We start from the raw sequence: 22,636 nt of genomic DNA, 5'->3' as shown, positions 1-22,636 counted from the left end.
CAAGTAAGAAATTGCACTGGAAATGGAAAAATCTGGCTTTCTTTAACACCGAGTGAACAAGCAACTTGTTCCCTCTGGACTAGTCACTTTTTTTAGTGACTAGTGAACTATATTGATATCTATCATTATATATGTGCTTGTATTTATATACATACATCATAAATACAAATAAAAAAATACTAATTTGGCACTCTTGTGGCTTTTTTGAAATTCAAAAGTACAAAAGCTTTTATTGATGTGGATTAATTTTTTGAATATAAGAAGATTTATTACTTACTATCTGTCTACTGTTGATAAAGAGCTCTCTCCGCTTTTGTATTGCTTTACAGCGACTGCTATGTGGGATAATATCATAACCCCTGCTTTGCATGCTTATGCTTTTAGTTTTTGCATGGACACAGCTTAATTGGAGACTTTATTGTTTACTGAACATCAATCTCTTTATTACATTAGGGGGACTCTGTGTCAATGCTTAAATGCTATATGCTTCTTAAGCTGTTTAACCATCTTTTAGTGAAGTATTTGGAGGACTTTCCTCTTTTTTGTTATGAACATTTAGGAAGTCTCATGATATTGTTTGGTGAAAGGTCTATGTTGTCTTTACTTATGTATTTACTCCCACTGAGGTTACATGGGTAATACAATGGGTGTTGAAACATCTTGAATTCGAATTGTCACTCAAATCATTTTGTCAATGGTCAGTGTTTTTCTATCGGCAATTTTTGATGAGTATGTGCTAGGAAAAGGTTCCTTTTTTGAGATATACAGTATATATATATATATATATATATATATATATATATATATATATATATATATATAAAAATACAATGCAAGAAAGCTACTTTAATGAAAATATTTCATACACATGAAATATATTACTATATTATGCAAAAACTACCATTATACTTTATACTAAAGCAGATTTTCTAAGCTGCAAGCACTTTGATGTCCTTGAATGCCTTCACATCGGAGAACTTTGCAGAAGAGAAATCTACAATAAGGCCTCTTATTCCAGTTCTATAAGGAAACATATCAAACTGAGTTTTGGATCTCTGGTTAGGCTTCAGTGATGGTAGGCTGAAAGGAAAAATAAGGACTTTATTATATGTATTTTTTAATCACATTTTCAACAATCATACAAGATTGACCACAAAAGTAAATATTACAATCATATTTTCATGACATATCATCTTCATCAATATAAACAAAATTGTTGGGCTTCTAGACTATTTTGAAGTAGTGATAATTTAAGCTGTCCTTCTAAGTACCACACCTGTTGTCTTAAGATCAGTTTATTTTGGAGAATAGCTTAACCTTTTAACAAGAGAAGCTGTACAGGGTACATTGTCTGTTGTTAGGCAGGTTTTGCCTACAGTGGTGAGACTGTGCTATTTCTGCAATGTCCACCCCAGGCTAGTGGTCACAGGGACATGGTGTACCTGTCATCGGGAGCCTATCAGTGATCAGGATCAAGGGATGCCTCCATTATATGAGATAAATGCTGAGATCAGAGTGCATCGTATGCTGTTGCTAAATGCCTGCATGTAAGGCTAACCAGCAACAATACAGTAACAGTATAAATCACTGTGAACCCCTAATCTGCTGCCCCTAACACCGCCGACCCCTATATTATATTTATTAATCCCTAATCTGCCGCCCCCGCTATCGCTGACCCCTGCATATTATTATTAACCCCTAATCTGCCGCTCCGTACACCGCTGCCACCTACATGATAGCTATGTACCCCTAATCTGCTGCGCCTAACACCTCCGACCCCTATATTATATTTATTAACCCCTAATCTGCCCCCTCAACGTCGCCTCCACCTGCCTACACTTATTAACCCCTAATCTGCCGAGCGGACCGCACCGCTACTATAATAAAGTTATTAACCCCTAATCCGCCTCACTCCCACCTCAATAACCCTATAATAAATAGTATTAACCCCTAATCTGCCCTCCCTAACATCGCCGACACCTAACTTCAAGTATTAACCCCTAATCTGCCGATCGGAGCTCACCGCTACTCTAATAAATTTTTTAACCCCTAAAGCTAATTCTAACCCTAACCCTAACACCCCCCTAAGTTAAATATAATTTTATTCTAACGAAATAAATTAACTCTTATTAAATAAATTATTCCTATTTAAATCTAAATACTTACCTGTAAAATAAACCCTAATATAGCTACAATATAAATAATAATTATATTGTAGCTATTTTAGGATTAATATTTATTTACAGGCAACTTTGTATTTATTTTAACCAGGTACAATAGCTATTAAATAGTTAATAACTATTTAATAGTTACCTAGTTAAAATAATTACAAAATTACCTGTAAAATAAATCCTAACCTAAGTTACAATTAAACCTAACACTACACTATCAATAAATTAATTAAATAAAATACCTACAATTATCTACAATTAAACCTAACACTACACTATCAATAAATTAATTAAATAAAATACCTACAAATAACTACAATTAAATAAACTAACTAAAGTACAAAAAATAAGAAAGAACTAAGTTACAAAAAATAAAAAAATATTTACAAACATTAGAAAAATATTACAACAATTTTAAACTAATTACACCTACTCTAAGCCCCCTAATAAAATAACAAAGCCCCCAAAATAAAAAATGCCCTACCCTATTCTAAATTAAAAAAGTTCAAAGCTCTTTTACCTTACCAGCCCTGAACAGGGCCCTTTGGGGGCATGCCCCAAAGAATTCAGCTTTTTTACCTGTAAAAAAAACACATACAATACCCCCCCCCCCCCACCATTACAACCCACCACCCACATACCCCTAATCTAACCCAAACCCCCCTTAAATAAACCTAATACTAAGCCCCTGAAGATCTTCCTACCTTATCTTCACCATGCCAGGTTCACTGATCCGTCCTCGGAAGTCTTGATCCAAGCCTCGGAAGTGTTAATCCAAGCCCAAGCGGGGAGCTGAAGAGTGACGTCCATCCTCGGGCTGAAGTCTGGATCCAAGCGGCGGCTGAAGAAATCCATCATCGGGCTGAAGTCGGAAGTCCATCATCGGGATGAAGTCTTCTATCAAGCAGCATCTTCAATCTTCTTTCTTCCGGAGCGGAGCGGAGCCACCTTCTTCCCAGCCAGCGCGGATCCATCCTCTTCTAACGACGCCAACTAGCCGAATGACGGTTCCTTTAAATGACGTCATCCAAGATGGCGTCCGTCGAATTCCGATTGGCTGATAGGATTCTTTCAGCCAATCGGAATTAAGGTAGGAAAATTCTGATCAAGTTCAATCCGATTGGCTGATCCGATCAGATTGAGCTCGAATTCTATTGGCTGTTCCGATCAGCCAATAGAATGCGAGCTCAATCTGATTGGCTGATTCCCTCAGCCAATCAGAATTTTCCTACCTTAATTCCGATTGGCTGATAGAATCCTATCAGCCAATCGGAATTCGACGGACGCCATCTTGGATGACGTCATTTAAAGGAACCGTCATTCGGCTAGTAGGCGTCGTTAGAAGAGGATGGATCCGCGTCGGCTGGGAAGAAGATGGCTCCGCTCCGCTCCGGAAGAAAGAAGATTGAAGATGCTGCTTGATAGAAGACTTCATCCCGATGATGGACTTCCGACTTCAGCCCGATGATGGATTTCTTCAGCCGCCGCTTGGATCCAGACTTCAGCCCGAGGATGGACGTCACTCTTCAGCCCCCCGCTTGGGCTTGGATCAACACTTCCGAGGCTTGGATCAAGACTTCTGAGGACGGATCGGTGAACCTGGCATGGTGAAGATAAGGTAGAAAGATCTTCAGGGGCTTAGTGTTAGGTTTATTTAAGGGGGGTTTGGGTTAGATTAGGGGTATGTGGGTGGTGGGTTGTAAAGTTGGGGGGGTATTGTATGTGTTTTTTTTACAGGCAAAAGAGCTGAATTCTTTGGGGCATGCCCTGCAAAGGGCCATTTTCAGGGCTGGTAAGGTAAAAGAGCTTTGAACTTTTTTAATTTAGAATAGGAAAGGGCATTTTTTTTATTTTGGGGGGCTTTGTTATTTTATTAGGGGGCTTAGAGTAGGTGTAATTAGTTTAAAATTGTTGTAATATTTTTCTAATGTTTGTAAATATTTTTTTATTTTTTGTAACTTAGTTCTTTTTTATTTTTTGTACTTTAGATAGTTTATTTAATTGTATTTATTTGTAGCAATTGTGTTTAATTAATTTATTGATAGTGTAGTGTTAGGTTTAATTGTAGATAATTGTAGGTATTTTATTTAATTAATTTATTGATAGTGTAGTGTTAGGTTTAATTGTAACTTAGGTTAGGATTTATTTTACAGGTAATTTTGTAATTATTTTAACTATTTTAGCTATTAAATAGTTCTTAACTATTTAATAGTTATTGTACCTGGTTAAAATAAATACTTATTATTTAACTTATTATTTTACAGGTAAGTATTTAGCTTTAAATAGGAATAATTTATTTAATAAGAGTTAATTTATTTAGTTAGATTTAAATTATATTTAACTTAGGGGGGTGTTAGGGTTAGGGTTAGACTTAGCTTTAGGGGTTAATCCATTTATTACAGTAGCAGCGAGATTCGGTCGGCAGATTAGGGGTTAATAATTGAAGTTAGGTGTCGGCGATGTTAGGGAGGGCAGATTAGGGGTTAATACTATTTATTATAGGGTTATTGAGGCGGGAGTGAGGCGGATTAGGGGTTAATAACTTTATTATAGTAGCGGTGCGGTCCGCTCGGCAGATTAGGGGTTAATAAGTGTAGGCAGGTGGAGGCGACTTTGAGGGGGGCAGATTAGGGGTTAATAAATATAATATAGGGGTCGGCGGTGTTAGGGGCAGCAGATTAGGGGTACACAGGGATAATGTAGGTAGCGGCGGTTTACGGAGCGGCAGATTAGGGGTTAAAAAAAATATGCAGGTGTCAGCGATAGCGGGGGCAGCAGATTAGGGGTTAATAAGTGTAAGGTTAGGGGTGTTTAGACTCGGGGTTCATGTTAGGGTGTTAGGTGCAGACTTAGGAAGTGTTTCCCCATAGAAAACAATGGGGCTGCGTTAGGAGCTGAACGCTGCTTTTTTGCAGGTGTTAGGTTTTTTTTCAGCTCAAATGGCCCCATTGTTTTCTATGGGGGAATCGTGCACGAGCACGTTTTTGAAGCTGGCCGCGTCCGTAAGCACCGCTGGAATTTAGAGTTGCAGTGGGGTTAAATTATGCTCTACGCTCCCTTTTTGGAGCCTAACGCACTGAAAACCCAGCCATTCTGTGAACTCTAAATACCAGCGGTATTTAAAAGGTGCGGGGGAAAAAAAACACGCATAGCTAACGCACCCCTTTGGCCGTCAAACTCTAAATCTAGCCGTTAACTTTTAAATTGTCTTTTTATCAAATCTGATTAATAAAAATGCTAAATTAAATAAGTGTTTGAAAACGCATTTAGATCTAAATCTTTACCATACATGAGGATTAGACTAATCTGTGCGCCCCCATTTTATTTTAATAATATGGTAAGTTGTACTGAAACACTAAGGCCTAGATTTAGAGTTCGGCGGTAGCCGTCAAAACCAGCGTTAGAGGCTCCTAACGCTGGTTTTGGCCGCCCGCTGGTATTTGGAGTCAGTGATTAAAGGGTCTAACGCTCACTTTTCAGCCGCGACTTTTCCATACCGCAGATCCCCCTACGCCATTTGCGTAGCCTATCTTTTCAATGGGATCTTTCTAACGCCGGTATTTAGAGTCGTTTCTGCAGTGAGCGTTAGAGCTCTAACGACAAGATTCCAGCCGCCTGAAAATAGCAGGAGTTAAGAGCTTTCTGGCTAACGCCGGTTCATAAAGCTCTTAACTACTGTACCCTAAAGTACACTAACACCCATAAACTACCTATGTACCCCTAAACCGAGGTCCCCCCACATCGCCGCCACTCGATTAAAATTTTTAACCCCTAATCTGCCGACCGCCACCTACGTTATACTTATGTACCCCTAATCTGCTGCCCCTAACCCCGCCGACCCCTATATTATATTTATTAACCCCTAACTTGCCCCCCACAACGTCGCCGCAAGCTACTTAAAATAATTAACCCCTAATCTTCCGACCGCAAATCGCCGCCACCTACGTTATCCCTATGTACCCCTAATCTGCTGCCCCTAACATCGCCGACCCCTATGTTATATTTATTAACCCCTAATCTGCCCCCCACAACGTCGCCGACACCTACCTACACTTATTAACCCCTAATCTGCCAAGCGGACCTGAGCGCTACTATAATAAATGTATTAACCCCTAATCCGCCTCACTAACCCTATCATAAATAGTATTAACCCCTAATCTGCCCTCCCTAACATCGCCGACACCTACCTTCAATTATTAACCCCTAATCTGCCGACCGGAGCTCACCGCTATTCTAATAAATGTATTAACCCCTAAAGCTAAGTCTAACCCTAACACTAACACCCCCCTAAGTTAAATATAATTTTTATCTAACGAAATAAATTAACTCTTATTAAATAAATGATTCCTATTTAAAGCTAAATACTTACCTGTAAAATAAATCCTAATATAGCTACAATATAAATTACATTTATATTATAGCTATTTTAGGATTAATATTTATTTTACAGGCAACTTTGTAATTATTTTAACCAGGTACAATAGCTATTAAATAGTTAAGAACTATTTAATAGTTACCTAGTTAAAATAATTACAAATTTACCTGTAAAATAAATCCTAACCTAAGATATAATTAAACCTAACACTACCCTATCAATAAAATAATTAAATAAACTACCTACAATTAACCTAACACTACACTATCAATAAATTAATTAAACACAATTGCTACAAATAAATACAATTAAATAAACTATCTAAAGTACAAAAAATAAAAAAGAACTAAGTTACAGAAAATAAAAAAATATTTACAAACATAAGAAAAATATTACAACAATTTTAAACTAATTACACCTACTCTAAGCCCCCTAATAAAATAACAAAGACCCCCAAAATAAAAAATTCCCTACCCTATTCTAAAATACAAAAATTACAAGCTCTTTTACCTTACCGGCCCTGAACAGGGCCCTTTGCGGGGCATGCCCCAAGAATTTCAGCTCTTTTGCCTGTAAAAAAAAACATACAATACCCCCCCCCCAACATTACAACCCACCACCCACATACCCCTAATCTAACCCAAACCCCCTTAAATAAACCTAACACTAATCCCCTGAAGATCTTCCTACCTTGTCTTCACCATCCAGGTATCACCGATCCGTCCTGGCTCCAAGATCTTCATCCAACCCAAGCGGGGGTTGGCGATCCATAATCCGGTGCTCCAAAGTCTTCCTCCTATCCGGCAAGAAGAGGACATCCGGACCGGCAAACATCTTCTCCAAGCGGCATCTTCTATGTTCTTCCATCCGATGACGACCGGCTCCATCTTGAAGACCTCCAGCGCGGATCCATCCTCTTCTTCCGACGACTAGACGACGAATGACGGTTCCTTTAAGGGACGTCATCCAAGATGGCGTCCCTCGAATTCCGATTGGCTGATAGGATTCTATCAGCCAATCGGAATTAAGGTAGGAATATTCTGATTGGCTGATGGAATCAGCCAATCAGAATCAAGTTCAATCCGATTGGCTGATCCAATCAGCCAATCAGATTGAGCTCGCATTCTATTGGCTGTTCCGATCAGCCAATAGAATGCGAGCTCAATCTGATTGGCTGATTGGATCAGCCAATCGGATTGAACTTGATTCTGATTGGCTGATTCCATCAGCCAATCAGAATATTCCTACCTTAATTCCGATTGGCTGATAGAATCCTATCAGCCAATCGGAATTCGAGGGACGCCATCTTGGATGACGTCCCTTAAAGGAACCGTCATTCGTCGTCTAGTCGTCGGAAGAAGAGGATGGATCCGCGCTGGAGGTCTTCAAGATGGAGCCGGTCGTCATCGGATGGAAAAACATAGAAGATGCCGCTTGGAGAAGATGTTTGCCGGTCCGGATGTCCTCTTCTTGCCAGATAGGAGGAAGACTTTGGAGCACCGGATTATGGATCGCCAACCCCCGCTTGGGTTGGATGAAGATCTTGGAGCCAGGACGGATCGGTGATACCTGGATGGTGAAGACAAGGTAGGAAGATCTTCAGGGGATTAGTGTTAGGTTTATTTAAGGGGGTTTGGGTTAGATTAGGGGTATGTGGGTGGTGGGTTGTAATGTTGGGGGGGGGGTATTGTATGTTTTTTTTTACAGGCAAAAGAGCTGAAATTCTTGGGGCATGCCCCGCAAAGGGCCCTGTTCAGGGCTGGTAAGGTAAAAGAGCTTGTAATTTTTGTATTTTAGAATAGGGTAGGGAATTTTTTATTTTGGGGGTCTTTGTTATTTTATTAGGGGGCTTAGAGTAGGTGTAATTAGTTTAAAATTGTTGTAATATTTTTCTTATGTTTGTAAATATTTTTTTATTTTCTGTAACTTAGTTCTTTTTTATTTTTTGTACTTTAGATAGTTTATTTAATTGTATTTATTTGTAGCAATTGTGTTTAATTAATTTATTGATAGTGTAGTGTTAGGTTAATTGTAGGTAATTGTAGGTAGTTTATTTAATTATTTTATTGATAGGGTAGTGTTAGGTTTAATTATATCTTAGGTTAGGATTTATTTTACAGGTAAATTTGTTATTATTTTAACTAGGTAACTATTAAATAGTTCTTAACTATTTAATAGCTATTGTACCTGGTTAAAATAATTACAAAGTTGCCTGTAAAATAAATATTAATCCTAAAATAGCTATAATATAATTATAATTTATATTGTAGCTATATTATGATTTATTTTACAGGTAAGTATTTAGCTTTAAATAGGAATCATTTATTTAATAAGAGTTAATTTATTTCGTTAGATAAAAATTATATTTAACTTAGGGGGGTGTTAGTGTTAGGGTTAGACTTAGCTTTAGGGGTTAATACATTTATTAGAATAGCGGTGAGCTCCGGTCGGCAGATTAGGGGTTAATAATTGAAGTTAGGTGTCGGCGATGTTAGGGAGGGCAGATTAGGGGTTAATACTATTTATGATAGGGTTAGTGAGGCGGATTAGGGGTTAATACATTTATTATAGTAGCGCTCAGGTCCGCTCGGCAGATTAGGGGTTAATAAGTGTAGGTAGGTGTCGGCGACGTTGTGGGGGGCAGATTAGGGGTTAATAAATATAATATAGGGGTCGGCGATGTTAGGGCAGCAGATTAGGGGTACATAGGGATAACGTAGGTGGCGGCGGTTTACGGAGCGGCAGATTAGGGGTTAAAAGTGTAATGCAGGGGTCAGCGATAGCGGGGGGCGGCAGATTAGGGGTTAATAAGTGTAAGGTTAGGGGTGTTTAGACTCGGGGTACATGTTAGAGTGTTAGGTGCAGACGTAGGAAGTGTTTCCCCATAGGAAACAATGGGGCTGCGTTAGGAGCTGAACGCTGCTTTTTTGCAGGTGTTAGGTTTTTTTTCAGCTCAAACAGTCCCATTGTTTCCTATGGGAGAATCGTGCACGAGCACGTTTTTGAGGCCGGCCGCGTCCGTAAGCAACTCTGGTATCGAGAGTTGCATTTGCGGTAAATATGCTCTACGCTCCTTTTTTGGAGCCTAACGCAGCATTTGTTTGAACTCTCGATACCAGAGTTAAATTTATGGTGCGGCCAGAAAAAAACCCGCGGAGCGTTAACAGCCCTTTTACCGCCAAACTCCAAATCTAGCCGTAAGGATGCTAAACTTACTTTATTACTAGAGAGTCCTTTAACAAACCACTTCCGTCAATTGTCAGCTGACATTTATCGACATCTTCTGCAATAGGATTGCTAAACAATATTTCCACAGATATAGCCTTGTTGATGATAGGTTGCCCAGATATCTGGAGGGAAAAAAAAGGTAAAAATATATTAGATTAGTACATTTGCAGCACACATGGATGGTCAGTATTTACTCTTGTATTTTTATATCAAGAATAATGTGGATTATTTTTTTTATTATTTGTATGAACTGTCTACAGATCAAAACTAGAAATGTTTCATTCTTTAGTAAAATATGTATTAAAATATATATATTATCAATATACTATAATATAAAATGTAAGTAACCACAGTGTTGTAATATTGCTTATTGTATGGTGCATAAAAGAATAACATTATTTGGGGCAAGAAAAGATGCCGCCCATATCTATTAATTAGAATACTAAGGTTTTCATTGTATCAATTTAACTTGGGTGGAAACGAAAGCAGGGATAATTTAAGTAACTGCTGCAACACATATTCTTCTTGCTCGTAACAAGCAGGTAAGTGGTTAATTTGTGAGTGATGGTATTTAGACTCTAGGGCCTCTAGTTATCAAGCCGTCAACCGCAAATACACTGGAATTCCACAGCGTATTTGTGGCGAGGCTGATTCGCCTTAGTTATCAACCCCTACTGCCCGGCAAAAGTAGAATATAGTGATGTAAGCTTCGATCCGCCGGACTCAGTCCGACACAGATCGATTCTTACATCACTACAGATGTTCCGAACGCAAGTTCGGCACAATCTGACTACTTTTGGTAATTATCAAACTACTACCAGGTACACTCAGCACTATTCCGGGTCAGCGTACCTGGATTTCAATCCGCTGCCCTGGAGGCGGCGGATCACATAATAATTAATGGGAGTCTGACCATTGCGAAAGCTCATTTTCGCTGCTGCACGATATCCCATTGATTCATTTGGGAGATGTCTGCACCTAACACCCTAACATGTACCCCGAGTCTAAACACCCCTAATCTGCCCCCCCCTACACCGCTGCAACTAAATAAATTTATTACCTCCTAAACTGCTGCTCCCGGACCCCGCCGCAACTATAATAAACATGTTAACCCCTAAACCGCTGCTCCCGGACCCCGCCGCCACCTACATTATACATATTAACCCCTAATCTGCTGCCCCCTATACTGCCGCCACCTACATAAACTTATTAACCCCTATGCTGCGGATCCCGGAACCCGCCGCAACTAAATAAATTGTTTAACCCCTAAACCGCCGCTCCCGGAGCCCGCCGCCACCTATATTAAACTTATTAACCCCTAAACCTAAGTCTAACCCTAACACCCCCTAATTTAAATATTATTTTAATAAATCTAAATAATATTACTAGTATTAACTAAATTATTCCTATTTAAAACTAAATACTTACCTATAAAATAAACCCTAAGATAGCTACAATATAACTAATAATTATATTGTAGCTATTTTAGGATTTATTTTTATTTTACAGGCAACTTTGTATTTATTTTAACTAGGTACAATAGCTATTAAATAGTTATTAACTATTTAATAGCTACCTAGTTAAAATACTTACAAAATTACCTGTAAAATAAATCCTAACCTATGTTACAATTAAACCTAACACTACACTATCATTAAATAAATTAAATTAATTACCTACAATTGCCTAAAATTAAATTAAATTAAATAAAGGAAACTATAGTACAAAAAATAAAATACAGAAAATAAAAAAGAATTACAAGAAGTTTAAACTAATTACACCTAATCTAAGCCTCCTAATAAAATAAAAAAGCCCACCAAAATAATAAAATGCCCTACCCTATACTAAATTACAAATAGCCCTTAAAAGATTCCTTTTGCGGGGCATTGCCCCAAAGTAATCAGCTCTTTTACCTGTAAAAAAAAAATACAACCCCCCCAACATTAAAACCCACCACCCACATACCCCTACTCTAACCCACCCAACCCCCCCTTAAATAAACCTAACACTAACCCCCTGAAGATCTCCCTACCTTGAGTCGTCTTCACCCAGCCTAGCCGAATTCTTCATCCAATCCGGGCGATGTGGTCCTCCATCCGGGCGAAGTCTTGATCCAAGCGGCAAAGAAGAGGTCCTCCATCCGGGCGAAGTCTTGATCCAAGCAGCAAAGAAGAGGTCCTCCATCCGGGCAAAGTCTTGATCCAAGCGGCAAAGAAGAGGTCCTCCATCCGGGGCAATGTCTTCCTCCAAGCGGCATCTTCTATCTTCTTTCTTCCGGCTCCATCTTCAGACCGCTGACGCGGAACATCCTCCTTCCCCGACGGACTAACGACGAATGAAGGTTCCTTTAAGGGACGTCATCCAAGATGGCATCCCTTGAATTCCGATTGGCTAATATTATTCTATCAGCCAATCGGAATTAAGGTAGGAAAAATCTGATTGGCAGATTCAGTCAGCCAATCAGATTGAAGTTCAATCCGATTGGCTGATCCAATCAGCCAATCGTATTGAGCTTTCATTCTATTGGCTGATTGGAACAGCCAATAGAATGCGAGCTCAATACGATTGAAGGGGTTAATAACTTGAATATAGGTGGCGGCGGTGTAGTGGGGGGCAGGATAGGGGTTAATAGGTATAATGTAGGTGGCGGCGGGGTCCGGGAGCGGCGGTTTAGGGGTTAATACATTTATTATAGTTGCGGCGGGGTCCAGGAGCGGCAGTTTAGGGGGGAAATAATTTTATTTAGTTGCGGGGGGCTCCGGGAGCGGCGGTTTAGGGGGTAAAACAGTGTAGTTTAGTGTGGGTGCTTAGTAACAGGCTATCAAAAAAGCTGCGAAGAAGCCGATGAGCAGCGAGATCGATGACTGTTAGTTAACAACAGTGCGCTGCTCATCGCTCCGTACTTGGTGCGCGGCTTCTTGACAGCTTTTTTGATAACTTTGGAGAGCGTATTCAGGTCCGCCGCGGCGATGGTAGGCGAGCGTATTGGGCTGGTGAATGCAGGAAAGTAGACGGCTTCATAACTAGAGGCCTATTACTTAAGATTAATAATGACTTCCCCCTGACTGAGTAACCTTTACCATTAGTTCTTTAAATCATCTCAGTAAACAATGATAATTAAAGTGAACATAAATGCTTTTTTGCTTGCTTTGACCATTATAAATCTATTTCTAGGCATCAGCAGTTTCCAGGTAGTTGGGTATCATGATTTTTAATCCTAGTACCCAGATAGGCTTTTTATAGCTGATGTGATATTTAAATGTGACTTATTGTATATAGGATTTTTTAGTATTGACCTAATTCATTAAAACTACATAATTGATTATTTCATGTAGGACTATTATTTTTATGACCAAGCTTAAGATTTGCTGTGCGAGTGTACTGAACAAATTACCAAAACCTCTAGTTCACGTATATAGATGCATAGTGTTGAAAAGCACTATAAACTCCATTTAAGAACCTGCAAAAGCAGCTTTGAAGCACCTTTGACTGCAGGCTCCCATGAGCAAGTCTGCAGCCGACAGTTAAGAAGCAGTGGTCATAAAATCGGCCTATAGCAGAGGCTGTCAATCACCCCTGTAGGTTCGGAATGATTTTAATTCGCTACCTTTAGGACCTCCACTTGTGCAATGTTAAATACTGACAACGTATGCTGCCTGCTCAATGCGAATGATGTCTACCCGACTTATAACATAACACGTGAGTTGGAATAGAAGTGTCTATATTTCATGTTTTCACTCTATGATTGATTTGGAATAGAGCAGAAAATCAGGATTCATACCTTTAATAGAAGTGGTGGATTCTTTAGTACAATTACAGTGTCAACCAGCAATTCTCCTCCATTTCCATCCTCACACACTGCAACAATCTGGATCATATTATCTGTGGTTAAGGCATCTGAATATTGATCGTATGTTATTGTCAATGGTATATTTTTCTCTGAAATAAACAAATGTATTACTTAACATTAAACCACGTTATTTATTAAATTGTGTTTTCTTCATATACTTTAATTTGTTTCATTTAAAACAGTACATTTTAATTTAATATATATTGCCATTTTGTTCTGTTTATCAGACAGGTTGTAATCAGCCTATAAAATACCTTGAGATTTTAATATAAAAGGTTTAGTTATCCATAGTAAAATAACTTTGCAATAGGGTTTCATTATTTATCCCCCCCCCCTTTCATGCAATTTAGCTCTAAATATTGTGACTTTTCTAATTAGCAGAATTGGAAAAGCACACTGAAAACGTATCAAGGCTAACCCTTCTACATATATACACCTAATTTGCTTTCACAGCTGATAACTGCACTCTATACTAACAATATGACCATTGCTACCTTTATCAGCTGCAGACTCAAGCCTAGATTGGCTCATCAAAATGAAGCAAGTGGTGGGTGAAGTTTTGTTATTGAAAAACAATTAGAGCAAACAAGATGTTATTTGTTTTCAAAATGTATAGACATAGCTGATATGTTATTCTATAGCAAAGCAACAAAAATGTATTTCAAATACAAAAATGTATTGCAATTGCATACTGTCCCTTTAAAGGGCTATACCTTGTAATGACAATGTTCTGTCGTCTTTCAATAGCATGCCAGCTGAGTGTGAATTTTATCAAAATTAATTATATTCTTGTTTGCTGCAGATGTTTTCCACTATCTAAACTTCCTTATCACTTACCTTATTCACAGCTAGATTATGATAGGAGCGATACATTCAGGGACGAAACTACAGGGGGTGTAGAGGTCGCAATTGTGACTGGGCCCCCAAAGGTTTCTAGTTACGCCTCTGGATACATTCACTATAAGTAAGCTTTTTTGCATGCATTGAGTAGTTTGCACGCTATCACAAAGTTAAAATATTGTGATTGTGTTAACGTAATTCCCCATAGACTTCAATGGAGAAAAAAATGAACACTCTTACTCTCGTGCAAACTCAATTGCGCTTTTTCAAGTTTGCTAACCTGACATGAAATATTAATATTTCCCATTCCAATGTCCTTCACATAGCAGAATATGTTCTATTTATTTTTAAATACATACATGTATATATACGATTATATATATATATATATATATATATACAGTATATATAAGAAAATACATTTAAAAATACTTATAACATATTCCCCTATGTGAAGAACATTAGAATGTGAAATATTTACAGTAAATATGCAAAACACTTTATTAAATATGAATATTGCATAAATATGCACTTATCTATATACATATATTTATGTGTTTATATGTGTATATATATCTTTGTAAATACATATATACATATATAAATACATAGGTACACACATATAAACATGATTATATCTATCTATTTTTATATATATATATATATATATATATATATATATACACATACACTTCTTTAGACATGTAGTATATGTATGTGTCTCTATGCTAAAGCCCTTTGCAGCCTTTATTTTCTAACACCTGAGACCTCATATCTTTAAGCCCTTAAAACTTTGTATTCATTATTTTTTTTTATTATTATTTTTATTAGACAGTGTTTATATGAGTGTAACTGTACTTTTAAATGTAATTTTGATGTTTTTTGTGCAACTAGAGCTCTATAGTGGTGATATCCCGCTGTGCGTCAAATTATATTGCTCTCCAGCAATTGTGTATACTTCCATTATCAAATTGTCTTTTTATGTGCACACTTTCAGAGGCTCCAACTACTACTGAGCATGTGCAAAAGTTCACATTAAACATGTAAATGAGTCTGTGATTGGTTGATGGTCATTCACAACATAAAGAAAAGTTACAAGAAAATTTAAATTTGCTATTGCACTGTTTTTTATTATGCAATTTTTGATCATGCAATTTCACTGTATTTAATGTTTTTTTTTTTTTTTTTTTTTAAATGTTTTTTATTGAGGTAATATAACATTCGTGAATACAGTTTTATACAAGAAAAATCATGGCAACATGCCCATATGACATACATCCGAGTACAAATGACCCATGCAACAGGCATAATACCTCATTTTACATAAATACATTTTCAACAGACAGAAAGCATGTGTAACATCAGAACTTCCTGCAATAAGCCTATATTCAGTGACCAATGCTTAATATATGCAGGCTTATCCCTGTCCATGATAACTTCAGCAGACCATAAACTTAAATTAAGTGAATTTAACTAAGAGTCTTCTTGGATATCACCTGGAATGAGATACCTCTTCAAACTGTGGTTGCTTCGAGGTATTCTGGTACATCTTTATGGACTGACCGAATCCAGGTGAATTTATACACTGGCTTGATGATGACAAAGGTTTAACTCCTCGAGGCGACAGGGCATAGTTGCCAGTGGCTCAAGTGAAAGTACAAAGAGCAAAGGAGACATTGGGCACACTTGCCTGGTCCCATTCCTAATCTCGAAAGAATCAGAGCAGAACCCTTTTCCTCTAATTCTGGCTGAAGGGCCGGAGTACAGCGCCATAATGGCACCGACAGGGTGAGCCGAAAACCCAAAGGCCCTCAGAACCTCCTCCATGTACTCCCACCGCACCCTGTCGAAAGCTTTTTCTGCATCCAGTGACAGGGCAACTAGTGGGAGCCCCAGATATTTGGATTCAGTAAAGATACCCAGCAGGCGACACGTGTTATCTGAGCCCTGACGCCCCCACACAAACCCCACCTGGTCCAGGTGAACCAGAGAGGGGAGTACTTTGCTCAGCCTGTTAGCCAGGATTTTCGAATATAATTTTATATCCACATTTATCAGGGATATGGGCCGATAGCTTTCATATCTGCTCGGGTCCTTACCTTTCTTAGGGATGGTCACAATTTCCACCTCTAGGTATTCTCTAGGGAAATACCCAGTTTGAAGAGCTGAGTTGAATACAGATACCAAGATGGGGCCAACTTCAACTGAAAGTTTTTTGTAAAATATAGAGGAGAAGCCATCCGGTCCCGGGGCCTTATGTAATTGTAACCCCTTAATCGCCTGTATCACTTCAATGATAGTGATAGAGGTTGACAAGGATTCTTCAGCTTCTGTAGAGACCTTAGGCAGATTGAGATTTAGTAGAAACCTCACTATGTCTCTTGGGAGGGTTTGCCTCTGCTCCGAAGAGGAGATCTGGTAAAGCCTGCTGTAGTACTCAACAAAGGCTTCACCTATGGCCCTAGGCGAATAGCACCTCCCCTCCCTTGTTTGTATATAAGATATCCTGTTTAGTAATGTTTTTTGGCGGAGTTTATTTGCTAATAAGCTATCGGCCTTGTTGCCACTATGATAAAATCTCAATTTCAAAAACTTGAGATTTTTTGGGGTTTGCTCCAACTCCATATTTCGGATTTGAGCTTTTATGTCTTGCCACTCAACCACATCTGATGGGGAGGCGCTGGTCTCATCCCTCTTCCTAAGAACACCCAGCTTGCTATATAGCTGCGCCAGGGACTCTTTTTTTTTCCCTTCTATTCTGAGATTCCTTTTTATGAGGAGTCCTCTCATGTAAGCTTTCAATGCTAGCCAAACTATAGGCACCGAAGTTTCCCCGGTGTTATTAATCCTCAGAAAGTCTAGGGTTTCTTTGGACCATTCGGGCATAGCAATGTCTTGAAATAGGTGATCAGGCATACGCCATCTCTTAGGCCCCTCATAGGCACCTCTCACGTCTAAGGTGACCATCACTGCATCGTGATCAGACCAAGTACAAGGCATTATGACAGAACTCTGTACCTTCTGCAATGCCCAAGGATCGCAAAAGAAATAGTCCAAAGAGGAGTGCGGGGCTGAGTAAAAAGTATGGTCACAGGAGTCAGGGTGCAAGGTCCTCCAGATATCATAAAGATCATTTTGAGCTGTCAGTTCCCTAAATTTTTGAGAAATGAAATCCCTATTCCTGTCTCCGTTCAGTTTAGAATTCCCCCTCCTATCTTTCTTGGGATCCCAGATCATGTTGAAATCCCCTGCAAGGAGGATGTGGCCCTGCTTCACTTTATCTACTCTCTGGAGGAGCTTCCTAAGAAAACTGGCTTGATTAGTGTTGGGTACATATGTAGCCACTAGCGTATACAAGACACAATCTAGGCGGCACACACATATCACATACCTCCCCACCACATCACACTCTGTATATATAGGTTCATAAGCCACTTGCTCCCCTATCAGTATCGTCACCCCCCTTGCCTTCTTATAAAACGTAGATCAGATATTAACTGGGTAGTGCTTTGTTTTAAATCTGGCAGCTGCATCTTCCGTCCAGTGAGTCTCCTGTAGGAGAGCTATATGAATGTGTTGACATTTAAGAAATTTGAGTAATAAACTCTGTTTAGTTGGGGAGTTGAGGCCTTTGGTGTTCAAAATGCATAGTTTCATGTTTTGTGGCTACAAGGGGAGTACCAGTATGGGAGAGGAGAGAGGAAAAAAAAAACACAGAGAGAGAAACAAGGGGAGAGGGAAATACGGAGAAAGTTTTAGCGGGGGAAGCCTGTATAGGGGAGGCTATATAGAGCTGAAACCAACCAGGGTATAAGCCCTGTCGCCCCAAGGTGACAGGGAGCTCCCAACTCTGCCAGATGTATGCGGAGGGCTCTAGAGTCCCCTAACCACAAGTAAGTTTTAGTTTCGGTGGATTAGGGAGTAATGGAATAATGTGAAATGACGTGTAGTGAAATGGGTGTAATGGGGTGAAGTAAGATGGGGCAAGAGCAAATGAGATGGGACGACAGGAGTGGAATGGGTTGAGATGGGATGGAATGAGATGAAGTGAAATGAGATGAAATGAAAGGGGGGGCGGAGCCAGCAACAGACCCACGCCCCCCCCCAACCTGTAATTTGGGATGCAAATGTAATAAGATAACATCAACTAAAATATAAATATACAAAGAGGCCAGTGACCCTAAATAACCCTTATAGGGCCTAAATAACAAAATCCTTGTAACCCAACACATCGAACACACCATCGTCATTTATAAAACAAGGAAATATTTAGTGTTAATATTCATATTTGACTTCTACACGTCTACCTATACTCTCTGTATGAATGAGACCCAGGAGTGTGTCTCCAGGTGGACCTAAAATGGCCAGGTATGTGCAGGCCTTGTAGCAGACATTAAGTAGGGCCGGGTGAAATCATTTCAAGCCCTAAAGCACTCTGAACCACCCAAAACCCCCTGGAGTGTTAAGATAATCTCGTCTAGATAAGAATCCAATAGGGGGGTGAAAGCAGATCAGGCCTATAAGAGCAGTGGGTCAGTCGCAGGGCTATGGGCTTCCTGGATTCCATTCCTGGGCATTCGCCCTAAGATCTGGGCTCCTCCTGTGTAGGCGGGCAAGCACGTTAGGGTCAATAGGGGGCCTTCTCGGGGAGGCCGGCGGGGACCCATCTTGCTGCGACAATTGCCAAGTCCTTATGAGCTCCTGCCCCTGTTGGGGTGTCAAAATTATATGCTGAGCTCCGTCTTTTGTAGCTATTAGCTTGGTTGGGAATCCCCACCTATATAGGATTTGATTGCTTCTTAGAACATTGGTGACTTCTGCGAAGCTTCTCCTCTGCGCCAAGAGGATAAATCTGGGAACAGCGAGACCTCCCTGAACTGCCCATTAAGTTGTGGTGAGCGCAGCATTGCTCTCATCAGCTTGTCTTTGTATGAATAGTAGTGTAGGCGGGCGATAGTGTCTCTAGGTTTCCCAGGAGGAAGATTTCTAGTTCTTGCCGTCCGGTGGATTCGGTCTATTCTATTTGTGTCTCCTGCAGCAGGGCCAAGAATTGACTGGAAAAGGCGATGGGCATATTCTTTCAGATCTTGCGTGAGGACCGACTAAGGGATTCCTCTAAGTCTCACATTATTTCGCCTGGATCTATCTTCCAAGTCCGCCACTTTCACCTCTAAGGAAGACACTTGATCTGCCAGGTTTTGCGTCTGGCCCACCCAATTAGTGTGGTCCACCATAAGATCTTCTTGTTTCCTTTCAATAGTGTCAGTTCTTTCACTGATGGAAGAAATATTACGTCTCAGGTCTTCAAACGATCTCTCCAGTTTGTCAATCCGTGTAGTGAGGGTCTGGTTCTGTTTTTCAAACATGTGTTGGATGGACTCTAGCGGTAAGGAAGGGGCGCCCCCCTTGCTTCTGCCTGGAGTACCTGAACTAGAGAGCCTACTTTCCATGTGGTCGTCTAGCATGTCTGAGGCAATAGATTGTTCGTCTTCAGATCTTACGTGCTCCCTTTGTCCCCGCGGGTGGAAATGATCCATCACAGTTTTCTTAGGCCCGGAATTGCCTTTTTGTTTTTTCTTCACCTGCTTTGACATATTAGCTGGGACCTTCACTGCTAGTATAGCCACTGTACTGCTTAATGCTTAGATGTTATCTTCTAGAGATATGAAATTAGGGGGGGCACATAGGGCCTTTCTTAAACTGACATACTGTAGACGGACTCACTCAGGGTACAAAAGACTGTGCACAGTAAATATTGATCTCACATAAGGGGGGGGGCACCCCTATCTGCAAGAGGCCAAGAACCAATAATTATACTAAATTCCTATTCTATTATTAAGCCCTTGTGCTGCCCTCTCCTGGGGAAGCTGTCACCATAGGAGGATGCGGGGAAAGGGATCAGGGGTATGACCGGCCAGCGATAGCCTGGCGGGAAAGGGAGCAGAGGGCACGCCTAACTCCTGAGGAGGAAGTTTATGTTATGCGTACAAACGTATCTCAGCTTGAGTCAGCTACACCTTCAATAAATTGACATATACCCAGAGGCTATAATATGGAGTATAGCAGGTTAAACTTCACAGATTTGCAATAACATACGTAGGCCCTTAAGGCAATATTCATATATAGAGCAATTATATGTAGTATTATACCACAGACCCTGCAAGAAAAAGTAAATGTTATTAGGCAATCACCGTTTCCCTTTTTTCTCTTCTCCTCCTTCCCTCCCCTCTCAAAAGAGAAGAAAAAGAATGCCACTCCACTTCGGGCTCAAGGCTCAAAGACAATTATGCTGGCGCAGCAGCTTTAGACACGAAATCTCCCAAACTGTTATTTAATGCACAAATACTCCTCTAATAATATGGGATAGACAGATCCTAAGCAATAGAAATACTGCAGGTTGAACAATACGAGATTGCTTTTACATATAGGAACCCTTAAACAGTTGTAACATATATGGCAATATGAGTGATGTCATATAGAGAAAAACCTGTAAGGGGAGAGAGAAAGTGTTATCAAGAAGCAAATATGCAAGTAAAATGACACTCCACTCCGGGTATAAACCACAGAGGCACATCTGCTGATGCAGCATCTAAGATAAACCCTTCTGTAAACAATTTTTTTTTATTTTTATATATTATCTGCACGCAAGCATTAATCAGGATCTTAGGCCTGTTGGTATCAAAAGATCCACTTGAGCAGGCCCTGTCAGGGCTCAGTGTCCAAGCTTTATAACAGAGTCAATCAGTGTGGCCTCAGGGGGCAGGAGTAAATTTTAGAAGGGTTGGCACAGCAATCAGAGGCCTCAGCAGGTCCCCCTTGGTGCTCAGATGGCTGAACCACCAACTACCTAGGTGTAGCTGTTCTCTCTGAGGGGGGGGGCTATATTAAGGTTGTTGTGGAGCAAAACTGGAAGTCAGCACCTATGTCTCTGCAATACCCCCCTCCCCGCTGAAAGGAGAAGCCTTCAAGGTACTCAGCCCAGAGTCCCCAGTAAAGTAATTAATGAGCCCTCAGCAGGGCATTAAGCATTCAACCCCTTTATGTCCCGGTGTGGTGAGGGGGGGGGGTATATCTAACCCCAGTGATGAGAGGGGAACTTCTCAGGGGCTATGAGGCTGCTTAAGTGTAAAGTAGGCACAAGTAGAGTGTTTGTGGGCACAATACGTTAGTATAGCAGTACCTGGATTTCCCACGTGGGTGAAGCAGTTCTGAGGACTTGGAGAAAGGGCCACGGCTCCCAACACCTCCAGACGCTCCCTCTCTGTCCGTTTTGCAGTGCGGGACTAGAGGGTATGCAGGAGGCCCCCAACCGCTTGGATGTGATGTCCGGGAGCAACGATCCGTAGTCGGGTGCTTCGACTTGTGCGGAGCTACTTGTGATGAGGCACTTAGGCCCAAGATGGCGGATGTTCCCTCCTTCACTGTTGGGCTGCGCGGCGGATCTAGATGTCCCAGCGGGTCAGAGGTCCAATCCGTCCAGCCGGAGCCAGGGCTCCCAGATAGCAAGCAGGGTCGGCTTTTATGTGGAGATTCCCACTTCAGCAGGATGCAGGCACGCAGGGACACTCAGGGTCCACCCGGCAAACTTTCAGAGCCCTCGTCTTCCTCCCGGTAAGTGAACGGGTAACTTGAGATGTGCCCCGGACCTCTGGAGCACTGCAGCAACTAGGGGTTGGAGGTCTGATGGAGGCCGTGAGTTCAGCAGCTGGATCCCCAGAGCAGAGCCCCGACCCTCCGGAGATGGGAAGCCTCAGCAACTAGAAGGAGCAAGAGCACCCGGTCCAGGAAACGGTTGTCCCTCAATATAGTCCGTTGTCTACGGTCTTTTCCACAAGACTGCCCAGTATTTTTTAGCAGCGGTGTAGGAATGTCCGATGTTTCTGGAGTGGATCCCCAGCCCTCCAGGTATGAGCAAGCCACAACTTTCAGGCGGGAAATCTTGTTCACAGCAAGTTCAGCTATCTCTTTTATGGGTTCAATGTGGCTGCTTGAGAGTGCAGGTGAGACCCAATTTGTAAAAATAAAGCAGCAGCCTAAAGATGCCAGCAATTTGAACTGTATGGGTCAGCAAAATTCAAGTTATAATCTTGGGGGAACTTTTTAGGCCCAGGAGTTCAATGTTTACACGTCTGCTCAGTGTTGTGGCCGGCTCCGCCCCCCCCTATTTAATGT

The 22,636-nt window shown here is 40.6% G+C and overlaps 1 protein-coding gene across 1 annotated transcript in view; it reads right to left on the bottom strand.

Annotated features, from left to right (window-relative positions):
* Positions 1-887: 887 nt before the first annotated feature.
* The window catches only part of LOC128640853 (protein-glutamine gamma-glutamyltransferase E-like), a 76,573-nt gene continuing 54,824 nt past the window's right edge, over positions 888-22,636 (bottom strand). The window contains exons 11-13 of the mRNA XM_053693300.1: positions 13,556-13,713; positions 9,763-9,896; positions 888-1,080 (exon numbers count right to left, since the gene is read on the bottom strand). Coding sequence (XP_053549275.1) covers positions 930-1,080; positions 9,763-9,896; positions 13,556-13,713 — 443 coding nt within the window. The 3' untranslated portion in view covers positions 888-929. The remainder of the gene's footprint in view (positions 1,081-9,762; positions 9,897-13,555; positions 13,714-22,636) is intronic.

The sequence above is a fragment of the Bombina bombina genome, chromosome 1 (assembly GCF_027579735.1).
Source record: "Bombina bombina isolate aBomBom1 chromosome 1, aBomBom1.pri, whole genome shotgun sequence".
Taxonomy (NCBI): domain Eukaryota; kingdom Metazoa; phylum Chordata; class Amphibia; order Anura; family Bombinatoridae; genus Bombina; species Bombina bombina.
The sequence above is the reverse complement of the archived record's forward strand: the minus strand, read 5'-3'. Positions and strand labels throughout refer to the sequence as shown.